Source organism: Embiotoca jacksoni, unplaced genomic scaffold (genome assembly GCF_022577435.1).
Source record: "Embiotoca jacksoni isolate LCO1_2020_lvr unplaced genomic scaffold, fEmbJac1.0.p SCAF_11, whole genome shotgun sequence".
NCBI lineage: Eukaryota > Metazoa > Chordata > Actinopteri > Embiotocidae > Embiotoca > Embiotoca jacksoni.
The window spans coordinates 4,341,412-4,358,546 of record NW_027185241.1 but is presented as its reverse complement, the minus strand read 5'-3'; the positions used below and the strand labels follow the sequence as shown (position 1 = coordinate 4,358,546).

At 48.1% G+C, this 17,135-nt stretch overlaps 1 protein-coding gene across 1 annotated transcript in view; it reads left to right on the top strand.

Annotated features, from left to right (window-relative positions):
- The window catches only part of erfl3 (Ets2 repressor factor like 3), a 51,783-nt gene that overhangs the window by 31,187 nt on the left and 3,461 nt on the right, over positions 1-17,135 (top strand). The window contains 5 exon segments of the mRNA XM_069142398.1: positions 4,595-4,829; positions 14,188-14,303; positions 14,447-14,829; positions 14,831-15,598; positions 15,843-17,135. The exon segment at positions 15,843-17,135 is cut by the window's right edge and continues 3,461 nt beyond it. Of these exon segments, the coding sequence (XP_068998499.1) occupies positions 4,595-4,829; positions 14,188-14,303; positions 14,447-14,829; positions 14,831-15,598; positions 15,843-16,559 (2,219 nt within the window). The 3' untranslated portion in view covers positions 16,560-17,135.

Below are 17,135 nucleotides of genomic sequence, written 5' to 3'. Positions count from 1 at the left end.
CACTCACATGCTCAGGGTCACTAAAAGGAGTCGCTTATGCTTTGTCCTCCAAAAGCACAGCGTACATATCATGTTAGCTCTTTGATGTGCAGGTTTTGACAGATAAACCGATGAGTTATACAAAGTACACGACACCCTGACATGTACAGTACACGCACACACACAAACATCTGTGCAATGTACTCGGAGCTCTGTTTTTGATCTACGCTGTTGCCGATGACAGTAGTTCATCAGGGCTCACACTTATTTCTGGGGAGCCTGGTGGCACTCTGTGAAAATGTTTAGGGGCACAAACAGAAACTATTTAAATAAAAATAACATTGATGGATCTCTTTTCAAACATTTAACATTAAACCTACAGAAGTCACACAGCAGAGATGAAAACTGACGTTGAAATATCAAAGGTTTGATTAATGTATAAAAGTTGATACTCTTTGTTTTATTGATATAATAAAAATAAACATGTTAGATGCAGACACTTTTAGGTGTCAGCTGACGGTTTCACCGGAGAGAACTGTCCACTTTGTGTTGTTGTTTGACCTACAGAAACACACGCTGTCCACTCGTGTTACAGTGATGCTTCTTCTACCTCAGTCTTTGGTTTAGTTCTAGCGATCAGTCGAGACGCTGTACTGATCCGATACCAGTATTTAATTAATAAGCTGTATGTCTCATTGTGTGGAAGAGACCATTCTTTTATCTTTTAGGCCTGACTGCACAGCGTTAAATACAAAAGCTGATGCTTTGTTGTTAGCTTCCTCCTTCTGTCTCGCTGCAAAATAGTACGTAGTACACGCACCTAGATGAAAAATAGAATTGAATTAGATAGATCGGACCTATTGCCAACCATATCTGATCAACCAATGTGAACCGGTATGAGCCGAGGTGTCGGTATGTCCCCCCCCCCCACCATCTTGCGGAGACACAAATTCTTCAGCACCAAAGTTTCACTTCAGTACGTCGTAAAATTCAGTCAAGACAGCTGATGTGACCTGATGTTACACCTTCTACCGTGCGCCGGTCCAAAGCCGCCACCTCGATGTTTTGTACGCTGAGCCTTGCTGAAAAGAGTCTCGCAACTCCAGAGTCGTTTGCGTCCAAAACATTTGTCACATTCACACGTTATAATTTTCACTCGCATGTAAGCGAAGCGCTCGCGCTGCAGAGCCCTGAATGTGTTTCATACCATGTCGAAAACGTTCTCTTGCCATTTTGCGGCTGCTGGTGCGCCAAGTACTTTCAATGGATCAGTTTCCCTCAGTGATCCGAGGTGTGTGTGTGTGTGTGTGTGTGTGTGTGTGTGTGTGTGTGTGTGTGTGTGCGCGCGCGCGTGTGTGTGTGTGTGTGCGCGCGCGCGCATAATGACCTCTGCCAAAGTCAAAGAAATCATTACAGATGCATCTTCACAGACAAACACGTGCACACAAAGTCACCGCAGCTTCACGGCTTCTGTTACAGCAGCTTAAAAGTTTTGATGCCGTTGTCTTTTCTTTCCGCGTTTGTCTTGCGCTCGTCTGATGAGCCGCGCTCGCTGGTTTTTCAGCAACTCTCCCCGCTTTGCATGCAGGCAGTTAGACGCCCGGTACAAACTGCCAATATAAACAGTCATCTCCTGTTGGCCGGAGCAGCAGACTCGTTAGACGACAGCACCTCCGGGTCAGTGGTTGAGATACCGTCAGCACTACTCATTTACTCATTTCAGTCAAACTGGGAATGTGACCAGCCACCTCCAGGCTTCACTTGCTTTGACACAAACAGTCGTGTTTCCTTTGTCTGGAAAGAGTGTGTTGTCCTCTGCAGTAGGGGTGGGTGTGTGTGTGTGTGGGTGATTTTTTTTTTTTTTATTATTATTAATATTTAAAAATGGTTGCAGATGTGCGCTCAGTGGGCCCGTATGTTTATCATAGCGCCCGGTCTGTTCCCCTGTGACTGGTTCACTTAGTTTGATCATGCTACAAGTGTTTATTTGAATGTTTTTAAAGAGAAAGAGGAGGAGGAGGAAGGGTGGGAAGAGAAAAAGGAAACAAAACGACAGCGATGAGTGTTGTGTCATTTGCATTGTTAACTGCTACCTACATATGCGAGGCCTGGGAACTCTGCGAAATTACAGACGCAGGCGACACAGTTTGCCGTTTTTTTTATGCAGCTTTTACACCCGTGGTCATTTCACACATTTTGATGTTTGTTATAAGGAACAATAAATCTGCAGTTTAAATAAAGTGGCTGCCTGCACAGCTGCTGGCCACCCACTATCTGCAGGATATTCAGAGCTGATAAAAAAAAAAAAAAAAATCCTGTCTGGAATTTAGAGATGGAACATGTGTAGGCATCGACTTGTACGTAGCTTGACTGATATTCAGAAATGGTTATTTTCAATCGTAGAATGACTTCGTGGTAGGTGGGGCAACCGAGTGATTCATTGGCCACGTCTCGCAAACACACCACCGGGGAGGAAAACCACATAGAAGTAGTGGTGAGAAATGTGTGCAAGGCTACATCGGAAGATAACTTTCCTTTCAGCCTTTTTTTTTTTTTTTTTTAACTAAAAACTGGAAACTTAAATGAACTAGTTAAGTGGTTACTCAAGTCGATGACTCAAGTCCAGTAGCGACACTCGCGTACAGCTTTATGGATTTGCCAAACGTGCTATCAAGCTTTTTTTTTTTCTTTTTTTTTTTCGTTATGCAACATTGACTAGATGGTAAGAGCAGACTACTGCAGGACAGATTATCAGGGCTATCAATCTCTGCCTCAGGCTGTCATCCGGCAAATCCATCGACGAGCCTCTATAACCATAATCTGCTGATTTTGGCCTGTTTGTTAACCAATCTCCTGCCCTGCCCGTCTCATTTCCTCTGCTTCCATTTACGCGCTGTGCTGTTGCACACGGCAAACACTGGCTAGCCTTATGTGTCTTTCCACGTTACCTCCGAGTACAAATAAAACGAGCCAAGTGAGGACAAAAATAGAACCTCCTGCCTCCTTGTAAAACAACGCATCCATAATCAATACTACTGAAACTCATTAGTGCCTGAACGGCGTTGATTGGACTCGATGGTAATATTTGAGGGTGTCGTTTTTATTAAACTGCGCTACATTTTAGCGCATTTCTAATATTCCTCCTCCAAAACTGTAGATGAGGAGGAGGACACTTCTAAATTTGTTTCAATACAAAGTCCTGCGTTTCATCATCACGCCTCGAAAACGCAGAGTTAATGCACACAATGAAACACACGAGCACAACAAAGAATGCACAGCAGCATTGGCATCGTATTGCAGGCAAGTAATTCAGTTTTTCTGGTTATTCGGTGTGACGCCATGCACCAAAAATGATTAATAAACGGCATTAAAGGCCCTCCACAGTGGCGCTTTAGCAAGCGAGCGCTCTTCATTTGGGGGGCGACATCGTCCTCAATTGTGCGTCCCATCGGAGCAGCGAGAGGACGATTGTTGATCAAATAAAATCCAGTCCAGGCTTTCTGTGGCTAAATATTACTCTCTGATAGTCTGTTTTGCTCAGTCGTGTCAAATCGTCTTGACCACCCAGGCAACAGCATGTTAGTGGGAGACTTGCACAAACATTTTCAAACACGCACTGGCACTTAAACACTTTCAAACTTGTACATTTGGGCGCACACATGCTCATACGAGCAGTCGTATACCTACGCCTACAGTCTCGTTCTGTGTCTCTTACTCGGCATTTCCTTCGAGCAGCGGGTGGTGAGAGGTAGAGGTACAGACAGGAGAGATGACTGGCCATGTTGTTTTCCTCCGGTCAGAGGAAAGAGTGACTGCATGAGAGGAAAGAGGTGGAGGAGAGGTGGAAAGGTTTTTCATGTGCCTGACTGTTCCACGAAGCACACTGACACTCCAGCTTTCAGTGGTGTAGTTTCAGTGTGCATATGTGCTTCCTGTGAACAGCTACTGCGGCGAGGTGCTAACCTAACGACATTAGAGGAGTGCGGTTTATTTATTAAAAGTGTTTGAAAGTCTCCAGTAAGACAATTACAGCTCTAGAGGCACCCTGGGGTTCAGCAGATTGAGGCATGTTACAGTGCTTCTCATCGTTTGGGACACCTCTTGCCTGATTCGGTCTTTTTTTTTTCTTTTCTGCCCGATGAAAGAAATTGCTTCAGAATACCCCGAGAACCTTTTTCAAAGACTGACTGGAGAATAAAAGAAAAATGCAGGGAAGACTCTGGCAGTAATGAAGACAGTTGGTGCAATGTGTGAAGTATGAATGAGGACATCCTATTCTGTGTGCTAACCTGCACTCTTGTATGTGATCTATACTGAGCCAGACACCTATAATCCTCTTTTCTCTTTCAGTCACCTGAAACACTTACAGCTGGTGACTCCTAATTGTAATCATATCTCAGTTTTTCTTTTTGCCTTCTTTCAAAAAAAAAAAAAAAAGTTTTCCATCTTCTGGATTTCTCTACAGAAACCAAAGTGACTCCTCTGGGTGCACTTGAGTTTCATGTCATTCAAAAAGATGGCTTTTACCATATGAATACGTCGTGTGCTCTTCACATCACCATTTACTGTTTCCATCCCCCACTAACCCTCCCCTCTCATTATCTATCTATTGCAGGGTTCGCCTTCCCGGAGTGGGCTTACAAGCCCGAGTCGAGCCCCGGCTCCAGACAGATCCAGCTGTGGCACTTCATCCTGGAGCTGCTCAGGAAAGAGGAGTATCATGATGTCATCGCCTGGCAGGGGGACTACGGCGAGTTTGTCATCAAGGACCCAGATGAAGTGGCCCGACTCTGGGGGGCCCGGAAGTGTAAACCCCAGATGAACTACGATAAGCTTAGCAGGGCACTGAGGTATGGTGACAGAGAAACTGCTGAATATGCGTGTATCTGTTTGTGAATGTGTTTTCATTGATAGCTGTTTGCGTCTCTGCTTGACATTTAACTCCTCTTCTGTGGGGACCTCAGACACACCAGATGAGCCGTTTTCCAAAAGGCCCAATTATGGCGCACTACAGTAATCATGACCATTATAAAGACCTGTGGACATTACAGGGCGGTATATTCACATTAACATTTACCATCAGCGAGAGCCCACATGCTCTTGTTGAATGACTAATTTGCTGAGATCTTGCCATCAGATTACACAAAATTGTGTTGTCTGCTTCGAATAGCCGAAGTGCTAATATATATCCACACTGCACTTCCGAATCACTGATACCCTCCTGGAACCAGGTCTGTGGAGGGAGCTACGTTTCGTCTTTGTCAGACCACTTTGGCGATAACAGCCACGACTGTTACGGTGAGTCGGGCTGCAGTCCATCACCACTTGAGCAGCAGGCTAAATCAGGGGCCCTCCAGGAGGGGGCCACGAGCCACTGGTTGTCAGATTATGTAATGTCATCTTTTTAGAGCGGCAGGAGGCCAAAATAATGTCGCGGTAGCAGCAAAATTTACAGTCTGCGGGTTTCAGTTAATGGACAGGGGCTGCATTTGAGGGGGTGAGAGGTGTTTTTTGCCGTAATACCTACAAGCCCTTGGCCAAGTACAGCTGTGGATGGTGGGACTGATAAACTACTCACTGCTGACCGGTGAGGGCAAAATAGCAGCAATAGTTAAGTAAATAAGTATCAAGCAAAGAGGTGGCTGCTGGGTGTTTTGGTTTAAAGGTGGTTGTTATGTGGCGTGGTGGCAACCCAAGTAAAACACTGGTAAAGGAAGCAAAAGAGTTAAAGGAGGAAATTGTTTTGGGCTTGTTTAACTGGGGGATCGCCCTGGACCATTTGACTGGTTGTAGCAGATCAGAAGAGCTACAGGCTCTTGTGTGCGGGTCGAATTCAGGGGTCCTACGAAGAAGTCCAAGAAGTTCAGTGTGATGAACAGGAACCTGAGCCTGATGGTAAAGGTCCGGATTTACCCGTCTGCAGTAATGACCTTTACCTGTGATCATGAACTCTCCAAGTGCCTGCTCTTAATCCTTAATTTAACCAGACACCCATAAATCCCACCCAGTGGCAATGTAGCATGTGCAGAGGTATTTACAGGTGCAATCGGTGAAGCTCTTTGGCTTCACGTGGTATTGACCTGAAAAAGGTTTGCTCTGCTCCGAGTGGAGTTACAACACGAACCATTTGGCAAATCATACATTTTCACCTTTTAGGTTCCATGGACAACTTCTCCAGGCCAAGACCATTAGGTTGTTACAGAGTGACACGGTTTAGAAGTGTCCCCAACTCCCAAGTTCACAAAATAACGATTTTAAAATGTTACACATGCGTCATCAGGGTTATACTGTGTCTCATTTGTTAATCTATTATATTTGTTAATATCACTGGTCTAGTATTTTAAATGCCAAATATTGATTTGGACAGCTGGTTTGGACATTTTACGGCTAATGTTAAGTTCACAATCTAGTTAAGAAGAAGACAAATTTTGTTTAAAATGTTCTGTCCAGTGATTGGTTGAGTTTTTCTCCCTTGCGTGGGTCCGTGTTGCTGACCTGTGAACTGGGTTTTCTAAGTATCAGGTAAAACACATTGGGCACGTCTTTAAAGAAAATTACTTCAAGACTGACGAAACAGTAAAAAAAAAAAAAAATAATAATTCCACCAAACAATTCACATCTGAGGCACACAACAGCTGTTTTTTTATTAAGTTTGTGCATTTGACTTTCATAAGCAGACATTAGTTCAGAATATTTTTGACAGTAAAAAGAACTGAAAGAAGTTATGTGTAAATGATTTCTTGTCAGTGTCTTTTCAGCATATTACAGTTGAATATTACAGAAATCACATGTCCCTGGGTAATTCACATTTCATTCACTGTGTCTTGTGTGGCTAGTTGTGGGCTGGCGAACAGAACCAAGATTAGGCTCAGCACTTTAAAGAAGGCCACGTAGGTCATTAAAAGAGGGAAATGCTTAAATTGCGTAATTCAGGGCTGGTAGGGCTTATATACGGCCATTTTCACTGGTAAGATTAAGATAACTTCTGCTCCAGATGGGATCCCATCGGAACTGTGGGGATTATCATAGACTACTTTATGTGGGACTACATGTGATGCACATAAACATGCAGACTTGCAATCCGGATTTAGAATCTGTGAATGAGAGAGGAGGAAAAAATGTGGATGCAGATCCTTGCGGTCAAGCTGTTTTATTTATAGCACGTCCATCCTCCAAGTGTAACAGATTTGGGGCTTAGGCGGCACTAAGTGCTTATATATATATATATATATATAGTGAGTCTCAGTGCCTTCTGATGGACCGGCCTCAGAGGCTGATTATCAACAAGTTTTCTACACCCGAGTTTCCCCTCTGTAACTCTTTTGTCCTCATCCACCCTCCTGCAGCCAGCTCGTCTCCCTCTGTGCCTATAAATTGAACAGAGTCACTTTTGGCTTGAGAGTGAGAAGGACAGTCAACAAACACCTCCCTCTCCACCACCACCCCCCCCCCCCCCACACACACACACACACACACACACACGGGCGCGCACGCACGCACCTTCCTCCGCGTCGTCACCTGATTTGACACCAGAGCTGTTGTCACTCCTTCGCTGCAAGAGACACTGGAAATGAAGCCTCTCAAGGCGCACATGAATAGTAATGTGGCGAGAAGAATTAACAACACTAAAGATTGATGAAGTTATAAAAGAGGCTCCCAACCACACATGTGCACGGTAACGGCCCCCATACGGAGCGGACGGTCGGAGCGCTGGCCACCTCGTGCCCTTCATATGGAGAAAACCTGGAGTCTGCTAACAATGGAGAAAACAGTCGGCATGTGGCAATTAGCCCACACACACACACACGAAAAGGAATGCTTGTTTTGAAGTGTTCATTTTATCACTTGGCCTTTGTAATTATTATTTTTACCCCGGTGATCTTATTCTTTCCTGTCTGCCATGCACATGGTGGAAATTCCCTCAATCAGATCCGCCGTATTGTGTGTGTGTGTGTGTGTGTGTGCGCACATGTGCGTATGCGTCGCCTTTCCGTCGAGGGGACACGGCCTCGGCCCGTGCGTCATCCCGGCCTCCCGCTCCCACGGCTGCTGTGAAATTCCCACTCCTGTAGAGAGGATTACGCTCGCGCTGCGCGAGTGTGTGTTTAGGAGCAAGCGTGTGTGTGTGTGTCCTTGTGTTTTTTTTGTTGTCGTTGTTGTTTTTAGTTTTTTTTATTAATGACTCAGTCAAACGTTTCAAACAAAACCAAAGCAACAGACAGTCAACGCCCGTCGCTGTTGTCCACAGTCTACCAGATCCTTCTCAAGTCTTAAGTCACCTTCTACTTCCTCGAGCTTCGATGCGAGTGCTACCTGACATTTCTGGTTCAGGAGATAAAGAATGAATGGACGGGCACAAGATTTAAGCCTCAGCTGCGATTCAATCGGGAGGAAATAAAGATGTCCACTAATAGAAAGGTCAAGCCTTCACCCGCCCGATATCCTTCGCGTCACCGTGTTGCTTATCACGAAATGGACTTCTACTGATCGGCTGAAGTTGAGCGGTGGGGGAGGGGAGGGGGGAGGGGGAGGAGGGAAGAGAGAGATGAAACGAGGCCTGTTGCCAATCATTCATTGCAGAGTGCTGGCTTAATGAGTGTAATCATGCTAAGAGGTCCCAGCTCCTTGGGACCTCCGGGCCTCCCTGTGCTGCCAGTCAGCAGCCAGCGTCGGCTCTGACACGGTGGTCAGAGGTCAGGGGGACTGCCACGCACAGCTGGCAAAGATTAGCAACACGCCACATGTGCACATTCACATACACAAATGCACCATTGTGGAGACCCTTGCCCCTCTTGAGTGTTTGCGTCGTTTCAAACATTCATTTAAGTGTGATGGGCCACCACAGCTGGAAACTTGCCACGGCAGAAAAACACATAAATAGAACACTTGTTTTATTGTACACGAGAGCATGCATCTAATACCCCCAAACTTTGATGAATCGATGGTATTATGGTGGAGCGGGACGGTGCAGTGCCACCTCTTCATCCTGGCCCCGGAAACACGGTCGCCAATTTCAAACCGCTGCACTAAAACTGGTTCTGACGTGCGTTTGGAGGTAATCCAATCCCCGCGTCTACGCACCACGCTGCGGGAAATACTGTCGCATATGCGCACGCCGTTACTTACCGAGCTGGCCGGGCCTGTCGATGGGTCAGAAGGTCTCCCCACAGCAGCCGCATTGTGTGGAAACACCCAGCGTCAGGGAGAAAGTGCAGCGGGAGCACCCGGGGACAGTTCCACTGTACGACTTGGTGTTCAACATGCGCTGCATTGTCTTCCCATTGTCTCCATCTGCAGCACGTATGTGTTCAGCATACATGAGCGCTGTGTGCGTGTCTTTGTCCCTCACTGAATGAGGCCTCTATTTTCTATGAGGGCGGAAAGCACACGAGTTCTGCGCACGTGTACACACACACACGCACGCACGCACGCACGCGCACACACACACACACACACACACACACACACACACACACACACACACACACAACAGAGTGTGCGCGACTACATATTTGCACCCACAGAGCATGTGACTGGTCTAATCGGACCCTGACCAGATCCTCCTCTTCATACACTGACTTTTTTTTTTTTAGCTGTACACATGTGTGTGTGTGTGTGTATATATATATATATATATATATATATATATATATATATGGCCCCACCACTCGCGCACACACACACACAAACATCCACACAGCATGTGACACCTCAGCTGATCACACCTCTGACCCAGCCCACATGCCCACACAAACACATTTTCTTCCCTTTTTAAGTCCATAAACACTCATCCGAACTGGCTTCAACACAAAGGACTTTTAACTGTGCACTTTGTATACAAACACACACCTGAATGTGAGCAGCTGGTGTGTGTTCCTATGTGTTGAGGAAGATCTGGCTGGGATGTGTGTGCAACGGCCAATGCTGACGAAAGAGGCAGAAAATAAACATGGGATGCATGGGGAGCATTGTAATCCTGACTTCCTGTCACAGTCAGCGCCTATTTACAGCCCAACAATGGGCAAAGCACAGCCTGTGCACGCACATGCAAGCAGGCTGGTTTAATTCATTTTTAGTGCGAACCCTGGAGTGATACTGGGAAATGTTAGTGAGCTCATACGGATAACATATTACAGGGTGATACAAGTTGGCCTTTTTTTTTTTTCTCTTGAAAGAATCCTGGACTGTCTGAACTTAATGTGCAAATACATTTAGAGCTTTCATCTTTACCTCTCAGGCAACAGATCTGACAAAAATGTGTCAATCTGTTTCAATCAGAGCCTCTGTCAGGTCTTGGTATTTCCTGGTATAGACATCGAGCGTTGTTATTGTCACGCTGACCATCGGTCCAAACAGTTATGATGGGATTGTACCCGCCCCGAAATAATTACTTTAGTATTAGAATGCAGCAATATCACGAAAATAAGTCCCAACGAGGCAGCAGAAGTGCTGCTGTGTGTCGCATCCAACCCCACAGGTTAGCCAAAAGAATTTGAAAACTAAAATGCTCATCTTACTTGAGACGTAAGCAATTACCTGATGAGTATGATGTCATCATATCCGACGGACAGAGCTGTGACACTTTTACAGTTGAAGTTGTGATAAGCCGTACTTTTCTCCTGAACTAACTTTGATAAACATTTGATTTTTTTTTTTTTGCATTGCATTGCTGCCGACGATAAAGACTGATGTGTTTCAGCAGTTTGCCTTCTTATTAACTAGATAAACAGAAATAATAATGTCGTGGCATTTCCCTGTAAAGGCTTTCGAACATGTTCTGAAATGTTCACTCATTGCTATTTAGTTTCTGCGCTCCGGTGTGCATCTCGCTTTGATCGCAATGTTTTGGACCCCAGCACGTCTGTGTAATCGCAGCCTTAATCCCTGGCCTAGAATCGCTCACAGTAACAACTGAATTGATAGAAAGCCTCCCCTCTGTGTCCCTGAAGGCTTTGTCTAAATCCATACTTGCACTGATTGTTCAATCTACTCTTTTGGTTAAACAGGCAGTGGGATAAAGCTGCTGCATCTCCTGGACGGTACAATCTAGGTGTGAGTGGGGGGGGGGGCACACTCGCACCCATGTGTTTGAGTGTGTCTAAGCGAGAGGGCACAGGGTATGGTTGAGGTGTTTGTGTGTGTGTGCGTGCGTGCGTGCGTGCGTGCGTGCGTGTGTGTGTGTGTGTGTGTGTGCATGTGCGCGCGCGCGCGCGCACTTGTGTGTGTAAGACCAGTGCGTGTGGTGGGCAGCTAAACACAGGCACTCAAAGAATCTCTTTCTTCTCTTTTGAAGTGAGTTCAAATGCTCTTCAAAGACCTTCTGCCTGTATGACGGCACATGAGGGAGGGGGGCGGGGCTGGGGGGGGGGATGGGTGACCATGTGCTCTAAACACAGCTTCAGTTGCTGCAAAGTTGTCTGCTTCCAACTATGTATTTCAGCATCCTGTGTGTGTGTGTGTGTGTGTGTGTGTGTGTGTGTGTGTGTGTGTGTGTGTGCGTGCGTGCGCGCGCATGTGTGTGTGGCTGCACTCCTCACTAGCCGACTGATGAAGATAATGCAATAAATCCTACCTATTGTACCTATAATGTTCAACTTTTGTCAAAATGTGTCTCGTTAATAACTTCACGGTAATTTTAGAGGATGTAGTCTGTGATCTTCATTTTGTGTTGTACTTTTTTTATGTATTTGTTTTGTTAATATGTTGGCCACCTCATTTATGTCAGCATTGGTAGACTAAATATATATATATATATATATATATATATATATATTTTTTTTTTTAAAGCAATAGTATTAGCATGACCCACAGACAGGCGACACTCAGGACTGACCAGCAGCAATTTGCCAAAATACGGACGAGGAAGTTATGCAGTGGTACGACGGGAAGTTTAGTCTCAACCTGCTGTGGATAAATGCGGAGACGACGTTTGTTCTTTTCATCTCTTCAATTTACTGTTTGGTTTGTCCTCAGTTTCCGAGATCACAGATACAAGTGCTCGCTAGATACCAAGCAGCATAAATGTGAGGACGGCATGGCAGGTTGTGTATTTCCAACATATATTTACATACTACTCACTGGCGTTAACGAAATGTTCTCCAGCGCATTAGTTCGATTGTTTAGTAAGTGGGGAGCTATTTAAAAACCTGATTAACATTTATAAACCAAAATAGAGGTATTTTCACACGCGTGGGATTTTGTTTGTTTTCTACCCATCCCATGTCTATTTATATTGCACCCCCATGTGGGCCGTAGCACAGCTTGTTGACTTTTCTGTCATCGGCTAATTCGATCACGATCCTGTTGTGGTTTTAATTCTGCTTGACTTCCTGCCTGCCTGCCTGCCTGCCTGCCTGTCTCTGTCTGTCCGCTCCCTCTCAACTGTGTCTCTACCCCCCTCCTTCCCGACCCTTGTGAGTGTCTCCCCTAGAGCAGAAATTACATGCTGCTTTGTGCCTGGCGTAAACAATGTTTTCAACAGTGCAGGCCCGTCCTGTCCTGTCTCTCTCTCTCTCTCTCTCTCTCATCCTCTCCCCTTTGCCTCAGGACGAGTGGAGAGTGCAGGGAGGGTTGGGATAAAGAGGGGGAGGCAGATTGATGAGAGAAAGAGGGAGACAAGGGGGTATGGGTAAGATAAAGGGGAGGAGAGGGGGGTGGGGGGAGGGGGGCTTGAAGAGAACAAGTGAAAAAAGAGCAACAGCCTGTTCCCAGAGTAAAAACAGTCCAACAAAGTCTGTGTAATAAGCATAATAAGAGGGGGTGAAGGGCGAGCAGACAGACACTCGCTCATGCACACTCTGCAGTCAAGATAACTACCATTCAGTTTAATGATAGTCAATGGGCCCTGATTAACTCAACATTACCTACATACCCTGAAGCCCCCCCCCCCCACCCTGTCTTTGCCAGCACACGTCACTTAAATTGTGCCAGCAGACACGCGGGAGGAAGGGAAAGCAGAGTCTGGGGCTATAAAAGCAGGTAGAGTTGAAAGAATAGGTGGTAGTTTTGGTGAGCTCCTTCTCCCCGACAGACAAACACACCGTTTTTTGTTCCTTTCCTGCTCTTTTATTTCCTCCTCGTTCCTCCGCTCGGCCTCCCTCGGTGCGCGAGCCAGAGGTTACATAAAGTGGATGTGGATCTGGGGAAGAAAGCAGAGAGATGTTACGTAAAGAGCTGTAGCTGGACAAAGGTTAATAAAAATGGAGCCTTGCACTGTAGGCAGGAGCCATGGGAGAGAGAAAGCTTTAAAAAAAAAAAAAAATGAGAGAATGGCCATTACATAAACAGATAAAAAAGATGGGCTGAATTATTGGTGGCTTTGCTTTGCTGTTACATAAAGAGACGGGTCCATGTAGCAAAATGAAAGACGGGACGTGCTGTCGTCACTCGTCCGACAACATCTGAACTGAAAAGACCTAAAAGATTATTATTATTTTTTTTTTTATATATATTATAACTCCTGGCCTTCTTGTTGACAGATGCCACACACGGTAACGCGCATCTCGCACACCTGTCAAACATGTATACAAAATCTTCACGCACGCCAGCCGTGCTTTAACGTTCTACGCCGGCTCAAAATAACGCAACATCTGGCCGCGGCGGTAACGCTCCTCACGACGGCCTCTGATCTCTTAATTATTTGCTTATCCTGACACACAACGTCACTCCACTCTTCCGTCACTCCACTCTTCCGCGGCTCCGTCCATCCTCTGCTTGTCATCTGTTTTCTCTCCGTCCTCCCCTCCACCTCTCCCCCCCTCCCCCCCCACCCACCCCTCCCTTCCTCCTCCCACTTCTCCTTTCTGGGTCTGCTTTGTGCAAATGTCATACAACACTCTCTAATATCTATCATGGTGGTGGAGGTGGAGATGGGCGGTGGTGGGGGGGGGGGAGTAAGGGAGAGGGGGAGTGCATGAAAGACTTGCGCTTATTAAAGTGTGTGCTTGTGCGTACAAGCTCATCCGTCACACTCGCCGTGACTTCAGCAACAAAATATAATATTTGAATGTAAGGCCCCCATGTTTTAAATGAAATGTTCCAGTGAATTACGTTTCTGCTTCCTGCCGATGTACAGAGAAATAATGGCATAAGGTTTTTGCAGTCAGTTATTCAACCTTGATATGCGTGTTTACATTCATGTTGGCGTACTGCCTTTTTTCTTGGCGTCTTATTTTATACTGACCGTGTCTATTTTCTGCTCTTTTCCAGATACTACTACAACAAGAGGATCCTTCATAAGACCAAAGGCAAAAGGTTCACCTATAAGTTCAACTTCAATAAACTGGTTTTGGTCAACTACCCCTTCATCGACATGGGTTCCACTGGTAAGTGATAAATATGTCATAATCCCCCCCCCCCCCCAATAAGATATCATGATTATACAGGAGAATATTTATATCTAATCTCTCAGTATTCTTACGCTCACATTTTTCTTCTTCACCGCCCTCTCTTAACTTGACGTCTCCAGGGAGCAACGTCCCTCAGAGCGCCCCTCCCGTCCCCACCGGCGCGGGGACCCACTTCCGCTTCCCTCCCTCGACACCCTCGGAAGTCCTCTCCCCCAACGAGGACCTGCGCAGCCCCGGGGGCATGTTCAGCTCGGTGGCCCGACGGATGGCACGCGGCTCCGTCAGCGACTGCAGCGACGGCACCTCGGTTAACTCCGAGATCGAGGAGGGTAACGCAGGGGCGGGAGAGGAGAGGGGGGAGAGGGGCGTGAGCGGCGGAGGAGGAGGAGGACATGGAGGTGGAGGAGGCTACCGGAGTCTCATCCATCCCCGTCTGTCTCACGAAACCCTGTTCCGCATGTACGGAGGGCCCGGAAACCCTGCGGGCCACCCGGGCTCCCGCGGCCCCCGCGGGCCACCGTATCCACCCGGAGCCCCTGTCCCCCTTCCCCGTGTCCCCTCTGCCGGGGCCGGGAGGAGCCAACCTCTTAGCCCCTCCTCTGTCTCCAGCGCTCTCCATGACCCCCACATCTCACCTCCCCTACACTCCCTCGCCCACCCTGTCACCGATGTTGGGCTCGCACTTCTCCTTCAACCCGGAGGACATGAAGCGCTACCTGCAGGCCCACACCCAGTCGGTGTACAACTACGGCCTCAGCCCCAGAGCCTTCCTGCAGTACCCCAACATCGTCATCCCTCAGCCGCACCGGCCCGCCGCGGACAAGGCCGGTCTGACCGCGGACAGAGGGGCGGCCGAGAGAGCGGAAAGAGGAGGAGAGCGGGGAGGAGACCGGCACCACCATCCACATCTGGCTCACTCCGCCCACCACCACCCGCATCCGCCCCACTCCGCCCACCCCCACCCCCACCCCCACTCCCACTCCCATCCCATGCATCACCCGCTCCACCTGGGCGAGGAGCCGCCGCACATGTCCCCCTTCAAGTTCAAGCTGCAGCCCCCCCCGCTGGGCAGAAAGCAGCGGGAAGGCCAGAGCAAACCGAGGCAGAGCTCGCTGTCTTCAGGCTCCGGATCCGGCTCCATGTCCTCGACCTCTGGCCTCGGCTCCTCGCTGTCATTCGGCAGCGACCTGAGCTCAGCCAGTGGCTCGGGCCTCATCTCTGCTTCGTCCTCAACGCAGTCCCTAAACAGTGCAGGACTTCCCAAAATTAAGGTAAGACTCAAATATCCTCCACTGCAATCGAAGCAGTACATTTATTTTAGGGAATTTATGCAAAATATATGACGGGATTCACCACAAAAACCTCTACAAGTTTTTTCAACATGCATATTCAAAGCAAAGGGAACTTGTTTGGGAACAATTTGGGCATCGGCGGTGATGAGTTCATCCAGCTTCTGTTTTCCTCTCGGTGTTCATTGTTGTCGTTGTCGCTCTGTTTCATCTCCTGACTGTCCAGGTGGAGCCCATCTCTGACATCGAGTCAGAGGAAGAGGTGGAAGTAACTGACATCAGCGATGAAGACCCAGACGAAAGAGATGAAGAGTTTGCGCTTTTCTCTCCTCGCCACCCCAGAGTGTCTGACCACCACCACCACCACCACCACCACCATCCCCACCATCCCCATCACCACCCCCACCACCTCTCTAATGGCACGGCTGTGACTCAACATCAGCCCCACCCTGACGAGGACCTGGACGAGGACGTCTTCAAAGCCCCCGCCCCTCCTCCACCCGGCCTGATGCCTTTCTTCGCCGCGCACCACGCACACTCCAACGCTCATCGCGTGCTGCCCACCCTCAAGAGTGAGCCCACCGAGCCGGGGGAGAGCAACACCCCCCCATCTCAGGCGGCCTCGGCCGGAGCGCCCCACACAAAGTGCATCCCCCTCAAGCTGCGCTTCAAGAGGCGCTGGAGCGAGGACCAGCGCATGGAGGCCTCACAGGAGGAGTCGGATGACAAGAAAGTCCGGCCGGAGGAGGAGAGGGAAAGAGAGAGGCAAAGTAACGGACGGATGGAGACGGAGGAGGACGGGACGGGCAGCGGAGAAGGGGACAGTCCTCCCCCGCTGGCGTACGAGGGCTCTTTAGCAACACCACTGGCCTCACACAGGAGGGTGACCGCTGAGCTGCATCGTGCCACCGCACAGCTGTCTCTGGAGAATAAAGACTGCTGATGAGAGGCTCAGCCCAAACACTACTGCTCCAGCAGCAAAGGAGGCGGCACAGGAGTATGTAAATGGTTCCTCTGTAATCCCTCTCCCACACTGACAAACTAGATTTCTGAAACCTCCAGTGACCTGAGAGCACAGTCCAACATACACACACATAAAACCAACACCTCAAAGGCGGCCCGACTCCCGCTGTGTTAGACCCACCACCGATCGGCGCTCTGCTGGGCCACGTCCTCGAGGAGGAGGAGGAGGAGGAAGAAGAAGAGGAGGAGGAGGAGGAGGAGGGACCCACTCTGACACAGGGAGGCTGAAACGGCTTTCTCATGAAGTTCACCTCCCACCTGGCCAGTGAAGCTCCAGATCTCAACATACCCACCTCCCACCCCACCCCACCCCACCTCCCACCCATCCCACCACCACCATTAGTAGGATCAGCAGCCAGTCAACACTTTTCCTCAGGGGACACACTCTCCTTTAACATCCAGAAACACACGTCAAGGACGATGACGTGCACACCCACCTGCTTCTTTGCCTACAACACAACGGGACTTTAAGTGCCTGTATCCCACAGCCCTGGAG